The sequence below is a fragment of the Lissotriton helveticus genome, chromosome 6 (assembly GCF_964261635.1).
Source record: "Lissotriton helveticus chromosome 6, aLisHel1.1, whole genome shotgun sequence".
NCBI lineage: Eukaryota > Metazoa > Chordata > Amphibia > Caudata > Salamandridae > Lissotriton > Lissotriton helveticus.
In genome coordinates, this window is record NC_136067.1 from 1,419,250,768 (window position 1) to 1,419,267,267 (window position 16,500).

General features: G+C 49.4%; 1 protein-coding gene across 2 annotated transcripts in view; it reads left to right on the top strand.

Annotated features, from left to right (window-relative positions):
- The window catches only part of ADGB (androglobin), a 1,448,570-nt gene that overhangs the window by 165,785 nt on the left and 1,266,285 nt on the right, over positions 1-16,500 (top strand). For both annotated transcript variants that reach the window (XM_078649209.1, XM_078649210.1), the window contains exon 4: positions 6,557-6,628. In XM_078649209.1, coding sequence (XP_078505335.1) covers positions 6,557-6,628 — 72 coding nt within the window. The remainder of the gene's footprint in view (positions 1-6,556; positions 6,629-16,500) is intronic.

The following is a 16,500-nucleotide window of genomic DNA, read 5'->3' on the forward strand; positions in this document are numbered from 1 at the left end:
GATGTAATTCCACTTAAAAAAAAAACTGCCGTTGATCCCTCCTGTTTAAATAACTACCGACCGATCTCACTTCTACCCAAGCCCGCAAAAGTTCTGGAAAAAGCCGTCCAAAAACAACTGTCCCACTACCTGGAATACAACTCCTTATTCCACGACACCCAATCAGGCTTTAGACCAGACTATAGTACTGAGTCGGCGCTACTCGAGGTTTCCGAATCGATCCGCGAATGCACTGACAGGGGAGAGGAGGCCATGCTGGTCCTCCTCGACCTATCCGCTGCGTTCGATACCATCTCCCACGACAAACTTCTGACTCGCCTGCAAGAAGTTGGTGTCAGCGGGCCCCCCCTCGCATGGGTAAAATCTTTTCTTACAAACAGAATACAGCAAGTGATGTTGGGACCTTTTCTTTCCTCCAAGAAACATCTGATCTGGGGTGTCCCACAGGGCTCTGCCCTCAGCCCGCTCCTTTTTAATGTGTACCTCAAACCTCTGGCTAAAGTGGTTGAATCCTGTGGCGTCAAAGTAACTTTCTACGCTGACGACACCCAACTGGTGTTCTCCTTCAAAGACCACACTGAAAAATCCTTTTACAACTTTCGCCTCTGTATGCTCAACATCGCCGCCTGGATGTCTGACAACAACCTAAAGCTCAATACAGACAAAACAGAGGTCCTGTTCTTTAATCAAATATCGCCTATACCCTCTAATCTCTGGTGGCCGTCTGAACTCAACCCCCCCCCCCCCGGAACCAGTTCAAACCGCCCGAAACCTTGGCTTTCAATTCAATACCACCCTCTCTTGTAAGACTCAAATCAACAAAGTCAACTCAGCCTGTTTCGGGAAACTTCGAATGATAAAAAAAATCATCCCCTACCTACCACTTGAGTCCCGAAAAACGGTAGTTCATGCCCTGATCACGGCTCATCTGGACTATGCCAACAGCTTATACGTAGGCGCCCCTACTTACCTCATTAACCAACTTCAAAAAGTTCAGAATGCTGCGGCTAGGCTGGTTTGCAATATCCCCTACCGTCATACCATCTCACCCCACCTGATCAAACTGCACTGGCTCCCAATAAAACTTCGCATTCAATTCAAGGCCTTAACACTGGCCTTCAGAGCGCTCAATGACCGAGGCCCAACCTACCTACGTCGCAGAATGAGGTTTTCACAAGCACCAAGAAACCTGAGATCCAATCATCTACGCCTCATGATCTGCCCCCGCTTTCGCCTTTCACGTACAGGAGGAAGGGCCCTGGCAGTAGCCACTTCCAAACTGTGGAATCAGCTGCCCACAGAGTTAAGATTCCTGACGTCCGAACCCCAATTCCGGAAAAAACTAAAGACCTGGTTATTCTCCCAGATCTAACGATAGTACCTTACTCCTTTCTCGACCCTTCTGAGATCATGTCTTCAGCGCCGGGACACCTCCGTCGGAGGTAGCTGCGCGCTCTACAAAATTCTAAATAATAAAATTCTAAATAATGTACCACAACCAAGGAGGTATAAAGTTGACGCAATTCGTCAACCGGGACATTCAGATAACATGGATGTGGTGTGAACCCGGCCAAGACTGGCCAAGTGTCCCCAGGGATAGACAAAGGGCCTAACCGAACCGGAGTCAGGGTGTAGGGGAGGGCGCCATTAAACCATATGCGATGCTGCCATACCGAAATCAGAATCTCCTGTGCCCTATATGGAGTATAATTTGCAGGTATCGCAGTGGGAGTGTATGTATGGAATGTATCATCATCCGCATTTATTGCAGGAAATGTAACCAAAGAGTAGAAAAGCTCAAAGGGGAATGCTGCATCGGCACTCACCACAAAGATTACTGACATACCATCGTCAGGCACTCTAAACTGAGTCAGATGACGCCGGAGTGCTGCGTGACTATGCAGAGCTAATTCAATATCACTCATAAGGACACAGAGAAGAAAAACAATTTATATAAATTGTAGCACAAAAAGGGTAGCAATTCAAAACGTGAACCTTTTTTAAATCTCAAGCTTGAATAAACCTGTAACACATTTCTATAGGTAGGTTAATCAGTTAATTCTGTTAACCTGAAACAGGAGTGAGGGTTTTGTGGACAAATATAAGTACTACTAAAGCGTCTCAAATATAAGACCAAACATTAGGTGCACCATGTTGCGGGGATTCTGCTCTTGCACAGAACTATGTGCAGGAAATCAGGACCACAGTATATTGTGGTGTACCAAAAATCCACCTCAGTACCCAGAACCCCAATCCGACTAGCATCAGTTTCTCATTTGTTCTCCGTGCTACAGCGAAGCTACCAATGATTAGACAACACAGTAAAAGTGACTTAGGAACCTCTCAGTAACAGTGGCGATCAAGAACACTCTTTTGTTTTTATTCTCATATAAGTCCACAACGTGAGTAATCAGAGACACGGTATACGGGCTCTAAGATGCATTATCCTTGCCAACTTAAGTAAAAAGATGCATAAAATCAATACAATCAGCATTGTTACAATTCCATAAAATACAAAGGGAGAAATCATATTGTAATGATAGTGGATCCAGGTCCATAGCGCCTTGTGTACCACCCTCCCCTTGCTAGGAGCTAGCTTTTATAATAATGGAAGATCTCTAGGTTAAAACGGGAAACCCCATACCTCCAAAGTCAGGTGAAGTGAATCAAATCCAAGATTAGCACAGCTCTTTGTCGATGGAAAGGTTTTCTCCAAAGGTGCCTATCTCATGCATGCAATGCAATATGAAAAGCACCTGAGTTTCAGTAATGTGCAGCTGTGTGCGTGTTATGTCTAGAGCATAGGCCAATCAACCTGAATCAGCAGCATACATTGTTATTTTAACCTTGAACACATTGTACAGACTTGCGGTCACGGTGTAAGTCTAGAGATGTGAAAAACAGACCGTTCTCATGTGAAGGAAAGCAAGAGGCATGTAGTGTTGTGTGCAAAAGCTGCAAAACGGAATTTGAGCAACAAACTCACTTATGCTAACATAGCAATGTGTACAAGCAGAACCGTATCCTCACTACAGACACACTTGTTTCAAGGTGACATGGTTACTAGCCAGCAAGAAAAGGTTAAGCCACTTATGAAAAATACAGAGGACCTCACTGTAATCCAGCTGAGGTGATTTTATCCTCTCTAGCCCAGTCTTGAAGCCTACCAAAAGAAATCTTCTCCGACAATTTCACAGTCTAATCCAGCTAGAAAATAGACCTAAACAATGAGGATGCACTTGATCCCATTTTTAAAAACTCTGTATAATAGCCGAAAGGTATGTGTCGGAGCTCTGGAATTTTCTTATACAGGTCCATGAGGACCTCACTCAGACCATGGTTCCTATTGGAGTGGCTGCCCATACTGGCCTTGAGCACTTCGGTAAGTAACAGTTTAATCCTCCCCAGATCAACAGAAGGCAAAGACATTTCGGTAGTAACTTGATCATTTTAGTCATATGATGACGCTTAATCAGTTCTCCTCAGAAATAGCTACTATAGCATTGTGCGTAATCAGGAATGTAAGTTCTGCCAAATTAAGAAATCCTAATGAGGACAGTAATTTCTTTAATGAATTTTGAGGTTGCAATTGTGTACACTTCTTCGAAAAATTAGGCACAAAACTCTTGCCCTCGTGTGTAAGTTCATAGCTGAGGAAAAGGACACTTAGAAAAGCCATATTAGATTTCTTTAGGTTAAATTTATAGCCAAGTTCAGCAAATCCCAATATTATGCGATTTACTCTAGCTAAAAGTGGGTTTAATTCATTGTCCGTTAATCATGTACAGACGATAATGCTTCATGGTCAATATTGTTTAAAATTGACATAATGCACACAGCAAATAATCCTGGGCTACTTTAATAGCCCATTGGGAGTCTTGTATATGTTCTTTGAAAGCCAAGGGCAGTCCAATTTCTACTTTCAAGCGCTAGATTGTGGCTGAACTAAATATTGGAAATGTCTAATGTTGTTTTTTATTTTTTACAGACTATATTGTTTAAGAGTGCTGTACGGTGTGTATTCTGTAATGCAAACGTGTGTGCATGACTTTAAATGTTGTTAGTCTTAGACTATACGACATGAATGATCCAGTTTCAACATAAGAAAACGGGGATTATTCCTTTGAGAGAGACAGGTTTAATCACTCCCTGATGCTGCAATTGAGAAAGTATTTTGCTGGATCGGGCTGGACCATATAGGTATGATATGATATCCCAGCCGACATGATTGTGATATAATGCAAAGGCTTGCGCAAAAGACCATTCTGTGGCATTCATTTTCTTAACTTGATCATGGACAAGTGCAGAAAAAAGTATTATATCCTCACCTTGTAGGGATGTTTGTACAAACTGCGGGGCCAATTGACCTCTGCCCGATGGATGTCATAAGACAAAGTTACATTTTCCCAGAATATTGCTTTTATTGGACACTGATTATCATGCTCAATTGGAATGCCTTGATCATATAACCTATGTGGAGGGTCTACATTCCTGTCTGGGGTCTCAACTGTAATAAAAGCATCAGTTGTTCTTGCTGCCAGAAACTCCTGGAAATTCTGGTGCACTATTGTTACTTCTGCTGCGCTGTCGGGGAGACTCATTGGCCAACTCCTGTTCAAAAGGAGGGTTCTCAGTGATTGTGGCATATTTAGAAGTTATGGTTGCTACTTTATTCTTCTGAGGTCTTTCCTCCTTCTTTATCTTCACGTCAGACAAAAGTTATGTCTCCCTCTTTGGTTCCACGTAATCTTCTTATCTGTGTTCAGATCGCCTTCCTCCATCACACTGCTTGTCAGACGATTCCTGAAAGGAACTAGCAGAACGTGTACCAGGAACCTGATACCTGTCTGGTATCTTGAGTTTAGTGCAATCACAAAAATTGTAACGTCTCTCAAAGGACTCCGAGGGTGGAGAACCTTCAAGAGGTTTACCTTTCTGTGGTTGTTTACAATTATCCCATGGAGTTTTAATAAAATCACGGGTCTGCTTGGCTTCCTTATTAGCACTAGGTTTGCCAAGAGGCGGTTTTGTAGGTCTGGTTCCCAAATTATTGTGTCCTAAGGATGTTTTCCATTTTGTGTCAAGTAATTTATTACATTTTACTCTATTTTCTAAATTCGTGTTTTTTTTTCTTGTGTTGTGTTTTCACTTTATTACTGAATGTGCACTTTACACATTGCTTCTAAGTTAAGCCTGACTGTGTGTGTGCCAAGGTATCAGAGTAGAGTTAATCACTGGTTAATTTGGAATTTGCTTCTGTTTCACGCTGACAAGAAGTGTGGCTGCTGCTTGAGTAGGATTTCACCCACCTCAACCAATAACCCAGTTTCCTACAGGTCACAAGAAGGGGTAGAGGAGAAAAGAAGAGGGAGGGATGTTGGAGAGGTGAAATGCACAGTGGGTACTTTTTTCAGAGTAGTGCAGCAACAGGAAGGGGAAAAGGGAAACTAGGGGTAATGGGGGATTACAAACTCCCTTTACAATTATTTGTATTACCTTTAGAGTAGCTCTTGTGTATTCCTGGGTTTATAAAGCAGAGGTCAGTGTTGTTCTTTCGTCCTCTTGAACAGTAAGCCTCTACACATCAGAAAATGTGTCATATCGTCAAATTTTGAATGCATTTTTTTGAACACTTTAACTTTTCATAGGGGGTATAGCAGCTACTTGTTCTCTGAGTTTTTGACACAAATAAGATATGTTGTTCCAAAAGCCATAGTGCAATGTTTTTATCAAGTGTTCTTACATAGCAAAAAATAACAACAAATTATTAAATGACTTAGGGGCACATGCATCATTAAAAAATACTGGTCGCTACGAATCTGCCCCTTTGGGACCGGTATTTTTGCCTTTGGATGCATCAACCCAAATGCAATTTTGCAATTTAGGGAATCACAAATTTTGCGATTACCTAAATTGCGAATGCATTTAGGGAATCGCAATTTGTGATTCCCTAAATGCAATGCATGATGCTCTTCAAAATTGCGATTTAGAATCGCAAATTACTATCAATTGTAGGTTGATGGTAATTTGCGAAAACTTTGAAAAATGCACAAAAGTGCATTTTTCAAAGTGCCATGTTGCACACACATATGCCCTTAGGGCATGTGTGTGCACAACATGTGATCACATGTCAATTTTCAGGGGTGCATCAGGGTGGCCTTTTGGCCTCCTTGCACCCTTGAAATTGCATGCACAATTTGCGTGTACCTATTTGGTACTCGCAAATTGCGCATGCAATTCCCATTCATTCCTATGGGCCTCTAGGCTATTCTTTAATTGCAAATCACAATTTGCAATTCACAATTAAGGAATATGTAGGAATCACTAATATTTTAGCGAAACCTACATGAATAGGCAATTGCGATTCCATAATGGAGATTCCTTAATAATCGCAATTATGGATTCGCAATTGCCTACATTGATGCATGTGTTCCAAAGAGTTTTAGTTATTGAGGTTCTTCTTTGGAGTAAGGGCCATGGCTCTAACCTACAATGGTTTATTATTACTAAAACGTCCTTAACATAAGTGGTTTTATATGTTATTATTGCTTTTCAGCCTCCTGTGATAGTAAAAGAAGAAAATTCATTAGATATTTTGACGCCAAACGATCATTTGTTCGAAAGTGAGGTAAGTGCAAAGCTGATATTCAGCAGAATCTTTTATGCTGAACTTAGACCTGCACACCGACTGAAGCAAGCATGCCAACCTACAGTATTTATTTTATAAAAAGATGCAGAGATATATAGTCTACTCTCACAAAGTGAATGTTTTTCCAATGTGCATCGGATTTATTTCTCTACCACACGTGATTGTAGTTGTTTTGCCCTAATGGTATTTTTAGGCAGGGTCCGTAAACTGCTTTAGCTGTCTCATCATCCAAAAATAGTAGCTAAAATAATAATGCATATGTACACATAGAGGGGCTTTGGTCAATGCATTACAGTCATTAGTCACTTGGAGTGTGAATGACTTGTAGACTCAGCCATGGGTACAGCATACATAGAAAGGGGGAGCGGCAAGCTCCTTTCACCTATTTACTGTGGGGTCGATTACGATGGCGGACGAAAGGACGACCGCCAGCCTGGAGTAGGCGGAAAATGCCTTTTTCCAGTCCGCCGGCCGCGGTCACTCCGTCCGCCATATTAGGATGGGAAACACTGTCAAATGTTCGTACGCGGGGGAAGAGCACGCACCGCCGCGGAACTACACCCGACCCTGCGGCGGACGTAACCAATCCAGAGACACCGCCGTACGGAATGACGTCTCCGACCGTTCTCTAAATCACGATGGCAGAAAACAGACATCAAATCGCTGCGGAAAAACAACCTGCCTGAACACGGTGGATTCCCCACAGCGAAGATACAACACATTGCAGAGATACCCACCACAAGCAGGTCGCCGTCATGGACCCAGCGCTACACGCATTTCCGATACTCTTCGTGCTCCACCACCAGCAAGTCATGGACCATCGCCGACGTCGACACAGGTACGCCAACACACCAATTACTGTCGGAAGGGGAGTACCTGCCAGGGCTGTGACGTTGGGAGGGGGAGTGTCATGTTTGAGAAACTGCATTTACGATCGCACCAATATATCCACAATTCAAGTACACAACAAGGAATGACAACGAAAAAGCACTACACATTATTGACTTGCTTTATTAAACATAATAGGTGTATAATCTTAGAGAAGCCAAGAGCATGGGCACTGGGTAGAACAGAGCAGGTACATCAGAGGCAGCACATGAGAGGGGCTAAGTGCATCAACAGTCCATGGCAAGGCACTGAGCAGGTACATCGGAGGCAGCACATGGGAGGGGCTAAGTGCATCAACAGTCCATGGTACAGAACAGAGCAGGTACCTCAGAGGCAGCACATGAGAGGGGCTAAGTGCAGCAACAGTCCATGGCAAGGCACTGAGCAGGTACATCAGAGGCAGCTTGGGCATTTTCCACATTCCGAAACAGCTCCCGGCACACAGGCGTTTTGTATCCCTAGTGTTACTGCTAGCGAAAAGATGTATAGCTATGCACTGGCGATCATTAGAGGGCCCCCCTACAGCAGCATGGACAGGGGCAGTCTGTAAATGGGCAGTGGCGGAAGAAGACGCCCTGCGGGAGGAGGAGGCTAAAGGTGCCCGTAAACACCCCATCTCTATGGAATGGGCCATGCTGCTGCATCGTTTCCGACAGTTGACGCGCAATGATGACCCAGCCACACCTACACCTACAACTGCACCCACCCCGACCGATCCCCCCACCTCCGCCCCCGCGAGCCTGCAGCCCCTGACCAACGACTAGTGCCGTACTTTGGCGATTCACAGTCCCACACCAATACCTAGCTTCCGGGGCGACTGACCCGATGCCCAATCGGACATTACACTCCCGCCCTTTGGCAGCTCTGCCTCACTGTAAACGCTAGTCATTGACCCCTCTAACGCCCAACTCCCATCTCTTCTTGATATGCCCATGCAAACACCCAGATGCTCCCTCCCCGAGTTCTATCCTCCCAGTTACTTGGCAACACCTCTGTACGGACTCTGCAGACCCAATCCAATGATCCCCATGATGGTGACTCACATGCTTGCGCTTGTTTTCCTTTCTCTTTGAATTTTTTCCTGCGTTTTCTAGCTTATGTGATTACTTACATGGTCTGTACTGTTCAGATAACGAAATGCCAATAAAAACAAGTTTAAAAAAAAAATGAGAGGGGCTAAGTGCAGCAACAGTTCATGGCAGAGAACAGGTACATCAGTGGCAGCACATGAGAGGGCACAATGCAGTATCAGAACAGCAACAGGGCAGTGTCCATAACAGAGCAGGTACATCAGAGGCAGCACATGAGAGGGGCTAAGTGCAGCAACAGTCCATGGCAGAGAACAGGTACATCAGCGGCAGCATATGAGAGGGGCTAAGTGCATCAACAGTCCATGGCAGAGAACAGGTACATCAGAGGCAGCACATGAGAGGGGCTAAGTGCATCAATAGTCCATGGTAGAGAACAGGTACATCAGTGGCAGCACATGAGAGGGCACAATGCAGTATCAGAACAGCAACAGGGCAGTGTCCATAACAGAGCAGGTACATCAGAGGCAGCACATGAGAGGGGCTAAGTGCAGCAACAGTCCATGGCAAGGCACTGAGCAGGTACATCAGAGGCAGCACATGAGAGGGGCTAAGTGCATCAACAGTCCATGGTACAGAACAGAGCAGGTACATCAGAGGCAGCACATGAGAGGGGCTAAGTGCATCAACAGTCCATGGCAAGGCACTGAGCAGGTACATCAGAGGCAGCACGTGAGAGGGGCTAAGTGCATCAACATTCCATGGCAGAGAACAGGTACATCTGAGGCAGCACATGAGAGGGGCACAGAGCATCAACAGTCCATAGCACAGAACAGGTACATCAGAGGCAGCACATGAGAGGGGCTAAGGGCATCAACAGTCCATGGCAAGGCACTGAGCAGGTACATCAGAGGCAGCATGTGAGAGGGGCTAAGTGCATCAACATTCCATGGCAGAGAACAGGTACATCTGAGGCAGCACATGAGAAGGGCACAGAGCATCAACAGTCCATAGCACTGAACAGGTACAGCAGTGGCAGCACATGAGAGGGCACAATGCAATATCAGAACAGCAACAGGGCAGTGTCCATAACAGAGCAGGTACATCAAAAGCAGCACATGAGAGGGGCACAGAGCATCAAAAGTCCATGGCAAGGCACTGAGCAGGTACATCAGAGGCAGCACATGAGAGGGGCTAAGTGCATCAACAGTCCGTGGTACAGAACAGAGCAGGTACATCAGAGGCAGCACATGAGAGGGGCTAAGTGCAGCAACAGTCCATGGCAAGGCACTGAGCAGGTACATCAGAGGCAGCACATGAGAGGGGCTAAGTGCAGCAACAGTCCATGGCAGAGAACAGGTACATCAGTGGCAGCACATGAGAGGGCACAATGCAGTATCAGAACAGCATCAGGGCAGTGTCCATAACAGAGCAGGTACATCAGAGGCAGCACATGAGAGGGGCTAAGTGCAGCAACAGTCCATGGCAGAGAACAGGTACATCAGAGGCAGAACATGAGAGGGGCTAAGTGCAGCAACAGTCCATGGCAGAGAACAGGTGCATCAGAGGCAGCACATGAGAGGGGCTAAGTGCATCAACAGTCCATGGCAGAGAACAGGTACATCAGTGGCAGGACATGAGAGGGCACAATGCAGTATCAGAACAGCAACAGGGCAGTGTCCATAACAGAGCAGGTACATCAGAGGCAGCACATGAGAGGGGCTAAGTGCAGCAACAGTCCATGTCAGAGAACAGGTACATCAGAGGCAGCACATGAGAGGGGCTAAATGCATCAACAGTCCATGGCAGAGAACAGGTACATCAGAGGCAGCATGTGAGAGGGGCTAAGTGCATCAACAGTCCATGGCAGAGAACAGGTACATCAGTGGCAGCACATGAGAGGGGCTAAGTGCATCAACAGTCCATGGCAGAGAACAGGTACATCAGTGGAAGCACATGAGAGGGCACAATGCAGTATCAGAACAGCAACAGGGCAGTGTCCATAACAGAGCAGGTACATCAGAGGCAGCACATGAGAGGGGCTAAGTGCATCAACAGTCCATGCAAGGCACTGAGCAGGTACATCAGAGGCAGCACGTGAGAGGGGCTAAGTGCATCAACATTCCATGGCAGAGAACAGGTACATCTGAGGCAGCACATGAGAGGGGCACAGAGCATCAACAGTCCATAGCACAGAACAGGTACATCAGAGGCAGCACATGAGAGGGGCTAAGTGCATCAACAGTCCAAGGCACTGAGCAGGTACATCAGAGGCAGCACGTGAGAGGGGCTAAGTGCATCTACATTCCATGGCAGAGAAGAAGTCCATCTGAGGCAGCACATGAGAGGGGCACAGAGCATCAACAGTCCATAGCACAGAACAGGTACATCAGTGGCAGCACATGAGAGGGCACAATGCAGTATCAGAACAGCAGCAGGGCAGTGTCCATAACAGCAGGTACATCAGAGGCAGCACATGAGAGGGGCTAAGTGCAGCACCAGCCCATGGCAAGGCACTGAGCAGGTACATCAGAGGCAGCACATGAGAGGGGCTAAGTGCTTCAACAGTCCATGGCAAGGCACTGAGCAGGTACATCAGAGGCAGCACGTGAGAGGGGCTAAGTGCATCAACATTCAATGGCAGAGAACAGGTACACCTGAGGCAGCACATGAGAGGGGCACAGAGCATCAACAGTCCATAGCACAGAACAGGTACATCAGAGTCAGCACATGAGAGGGGCTAAGTGCATCAACAGTCCATGGCAAGGCACTGAGCAGGTACATCAGAGGCAGCACGTGAGAGGGGCTAAGTGCATCAACATTCCATGGCAGAGAACAGGTACATCTGAGGCAGCACATGAGAGAGGCACAGAGCATCAACAATCCATAGCACGGAACAGGTACATCAGTGGCAGCACATGAGAGGGCACAATGCAGTATCAGAACAGCAACAGGGCAGTGTCCATAACAGAGCAGGTACATCAGAGGCAGCACATGAGAGGGGCTAAGTGCATCAACAGTCCATGGTACAGAACAGAGCAGGTACATCAGAGGCAGCACATGAAAGGGGCTAAGTGCATCAACAGTCCATGGTACAGAACAGAGCAGGTACATCAGAGGCAGCACATGAGAGGGGCTAAGTGCATCAACAGTTCATGGCAAGGCACTGAGCAGGTACATCAGAGGCAGCACATGAGAGGGGCTAAGTGCATCAACAGTCCATGGTACAGAACAGAGCAGGTACATCAGAAGCAGCACATGAGAGGGGCTAAGTGCAGCAACAGTCTATGGTACAGAACAGAGCAGGTACATCAGAGGCAGCACATGAGAGGGGCTAAGTGCAGCAACAGTCCATGGCAGAGAACAGGTACCTCAGTGGCAGCACATAAGAGGGCACAATGCAGTATCAGAACAGCAACAGGGCAGTGTCCATAACAGAGCAGGTACATCATGGGAGTCCTCAGGGACGGTTCTGTCCCCCTCTCCGGGGCTGCCCTCTTCAGTGTCAGTCTGCGTGTGTGTGATCTCGGATCCGGATGCATTGCCACCACTCATCTCCGTCGTCTGTGGGTCAGTGCCCTCGGCCAAAGCTGAAAGAGAGTGAAAAGATGTTTACCTAAGTGCCACACTCACGTACTGAAGGTTACAAATTCACAACTTTCCTTACAGTCGATTGACATGTAGCATCCATCCTGCACACGACCCACCCCTACCAGACATCCTCATATCAAAGAACCGGGGGTGCCTGTGAAACCTGTACATCATACAAACTGGGCAAGTGCATGCAGACCAACACACATGTCAAGCCATGGGACCACAGACCTCAACGGCATGTCCTGGAACCCTCAACTACAAAGCAACTGGTATGTCCACCTGGCAGACATGGATGCTAACGCCCACTCCGCTAATGGCTCCAACATGCAATCGCAGCAAAACAAACGCACAACGGATGTCACTACTGTGTCTGAGCACCAATACATGCATGCACTCACAAGTCACAGACACATACAGTCTGCTTACTGCTAGTTTGCTGTTGATCCCCTCTCAGCCGGGCGGACAGGTCAGGATGCGTCACAGCAATGATACGGTGCATTAGAGGGGTCATGGTGCGTCGGGCAAGCCGGGTTGATCTTGGAATCATCCCCAGTGTCATCTCTGCAACATTCTTGCTGAGCCTGGATATGTCGTCCCAGAGCTTGTGGCAGTGTGTGTCGTCTATTGCACACCCCCACTGCCCGTACATCACGTGCTATGGTCCTCCACACGGCCTTGCGAAGGTGCAGCTTGACCTACCATGATGGGAGACAAGAGGGGAACGTCAGTGGACAGTTTGACATTCACAAACATCATAAAAACACCTATCTTTATGCAGCCATGCTCAGTACAACACATGTGAAGGTCCCACAGCACACCGCCAAGCTTGCAGAAGCCAGGAGTCAGTGACCACCTCATGCCCACCAACATGTTCCCCACTGCACTTACCACCTGTCCGGGGGCACCGTAGAGCCATTCATAGTGGCTGAGCACACCGTCCACAAGGACATCCAGCTCCGCTGCGGTGAAGGGACGAGACCGGATCTCTCGCACTCTCTGCATGGCAAGGTCCAGGACTGTGGCACTACAGCAGCAGTTGTTGGTTAGCTCAGCAGCAGCAGGTCGAGGTGATGGTCGCAGGCAGCAGTTGTTGGATAGCTCAGCAGAAGCAGGTCGAGGTGATGGTCGCAGGCAGCGGTTGTTGGATAGCTCAGCAGCAGCAGGTCAAGGTGATGGTCGCAGGCAGCAGTTGTTGGATAGCTCAGCAGCAGCAGGTCGAGGTGATGGTCGCAGGCAGCAGTGGCTGAAAGCAGTGAATGTGTGCTGCGGAAATTCACACATATATAGGGCCCTGAGCTCATATCAGTGGCACACGTCTGCAGCAATTGGTTTTCCCTGGATGCCTCATTCAAAAAGAGCCAATGACTGGCCTTGGTGTGCCGGTGCACGGCTTCCGCTATTTTTGAATGTGCATACGCGCCCCGCGTTACCTGTTTCCATTGGCTACATGTGCACGGACCGTCACGGTCACACACCGGCAACCGCATGTGCGCGCTACCGCGACGGTGCATCATTTGAAAATAATCAATCACTGGCGTCGCTATGGCGGTGCACACATTCCGCGGGGCGGAGCAGGCTAACACATACATTTGAATATGCAATTCGAAATGGCAGTTGATACCCCCCTTACAGTCACATTGCAGCACCCGCCGCATACCGCCGGTCCTGGCCGGTCACCCACTGCTGGTCCTGGCTGGTCACCCACCGCCGGTCCTGGCCAGTCACCCACCGCCGGTCCTGGCTTGTCACCCACCGCCGGTCCTGGCCGGTCACCCATCGCCGGGTGCTGGCAGTGGGTGAGCGGCCTGTTCATTGAGGTCACCATGGTATAGATGGCCCTGGCCGGTCACCCACCGCCGGTTCTGGCCAGTCACCCACCGTTGGGTGCTGGCGGTGGGTGACCGGCCAGGACCGGCGGTGGGTGACCGGCCAGGACCGGCGGTGGGTGACTGGCCAGGACTGGCGGTGGGTGACCGGCCAGGACCGGCAGTGGGTGACCGGCCAGGGCCATCCATGCCATGGTGACCTCAATGCACAGGCCACTCACCCACCGCCAGCACCAGGTGGTGGGTGACCGGCCAGGACCGGCGGTGGGTGACCGGCCAGGACCGACGGTGGTTAACCGGCCAGGACCGGAGGTGGGTGACCGGCCAGGACCGGCAGTGTGTGACCGGCCAGGGCCATCCATGCCATGGTGACCTCAATGCACAGGCCGCTCACCCACCGCCAGCACCCGGCGGTGGGTGACCGGCCTGGACCGGCGGTGGGTGACCGGCCAGGACCGGCGGTGGGTGACCGGCCAGGGCCATCCATGCCATGGTGACCTCAATGCACAGGCCGCTCACCCACCGCCAGCACCAGGTGGTTGGTGACCGGCCAGGACCGGCAGTGGGTGACCGGCCAGGACCGACAGTGGGTAACCGGCCAGGACCGGAGGTGGGTGACCGGCCAGGACCGGCAGTGGGTGACCGGCCAGGACCGGCGGTGGGTGACCGGCCAGGGCCATCCATGCCATGGTGACCTCAATGCACAGGCCGCTCACCCACTGCCAGCACCCGGCGGTGGGTGACCACCCAGGACCGGCGGTGGGTGACCGGCCAGGACCGGCGGTGGCTGACTGGCCAGGACTGGCGGTGGGTGACCGGTCAGGACCGGCAGTGGGTGACTGGCCAGGACCGGCAGTGGGTGACCGGCCAGGACCAGCGTTGGGTGACCAGCCAGGGCCATCCATGCCATGGTGACCTCAATGTACAGGCCGCTCACCCACCGCCAGCACCCGGCGGTGGGTGACCGGCCAGGACCGGTGGTGGGTGACCGGCCAGGACCGGCAGTGGGTGACCGGCCAGGGCCAACCATGCCATGGTGACCTCAATGTACAGGCCGCTTACCCACTGCCAGCACCCGGCGGTGGGTGACCGGCCAGGACCGGCGGTGGGTAACCGGCCAGGACCGGCGGTGGGTGACCTGCCAGGACCGACTGTGGTTGACCGGCCAGGACCGGCGGTGGGTGACCAGCCAGCGCCATCCATGCCATGGTGACCTCAATGTACAGGCCACTCACCCACCGCCAGCACCCGGCGATGGGTGACCGGCCAGGACTGGCGGTGGGTGACCGGCCAGTACCGGCGGTGGGTGACCGGCCAGGACCAGCGGTCTGCGGTGGGTGCTGCAATGTGACTGTAAGGGGGGGTATCAACTGCCATTTCGAATTGCATATTCAAAAGTATGTGTTAGCCTGCACCGCCCCCGCGGAATGTGTGCACCGCCATAGCGACGCCACTGAGTGATTATTTTCAAATGATGCACCATCGCGGTAGTACGCACATGCGTTTTGCGGGGTGTGACCGAGATGGTCCTTGACCATACAGCATATGTCATGCACAATTGCAGGATCAACAATCAACTTCTGTGTTGGTGGAAGGCGTCCCCACATGGCGTATGTACACACACTGCATGTCTCAGCACACATGTAATGTTGATAGTTGTACATGTGTGTTAGGACATGTCCAGAATGCTGCAAGAATCCTAATGTGAAGTCAATGGCCCGTGGCCACGTGTGTCTTTCATGTCCATTTTTTGCATGTGTGTTCCTACTATTGACCTTGCCAGTGGTTAACAAAGGCTATTGATGTGCACCCAAGTTGCGTCAGATGTGCATGGCGACGTGTTGACGTCTTGGTTTGGCGGACACACGTTTCCATTTGTACACATCTACACAGTACATCAAGGGTGTCTACCCACATTCAGAAAATGTTGTGAGTGTGTGGTGTGTTTGTGCAAGTAACAATGATGGGGGTATACATGCATTTTGTATATGCGTATGTGTGTTGCCTGTTGTGTGCCCATGCATGTCATGTGAGGATGCCCAGCATTGTAGGTGGGGTCATGGGTGCATGAAGACACGGAGGGTGTGTTCCATGTTCGTGTTGTGTGTGCACGTGCATGTGTCTGTGGGGACGCTTGTCCACATTTGGGCCCTCAGTCTTGTGTTGTTGGCAGTTCTTTCTACATGTGTACATGTTACATTGGACATGTTTGCACACATGATGTTGTTTGTGGGTGAACATTGTGTGTGTAGTTATCTGAATTGCCTTATATATTGGTCACGTCACACATATAATCAGTGTCTGCAACATGTATTATTTGCATTGTGTTGCTCAAGATGTGATAGTGTGGCACAGCTATGCGTTGTTGGTCAATTGACATCTGCTACCACCTACTCCCGCACAGGAGGGCTCCAAATGTGCATCGACCATACACTGTGCTGGAGGACATGGTTGACGAGGAGGTGATCCGCAAATTGTAGCTTGTTCGACGTAGATTGTAGGAGCTTGTAGCCCA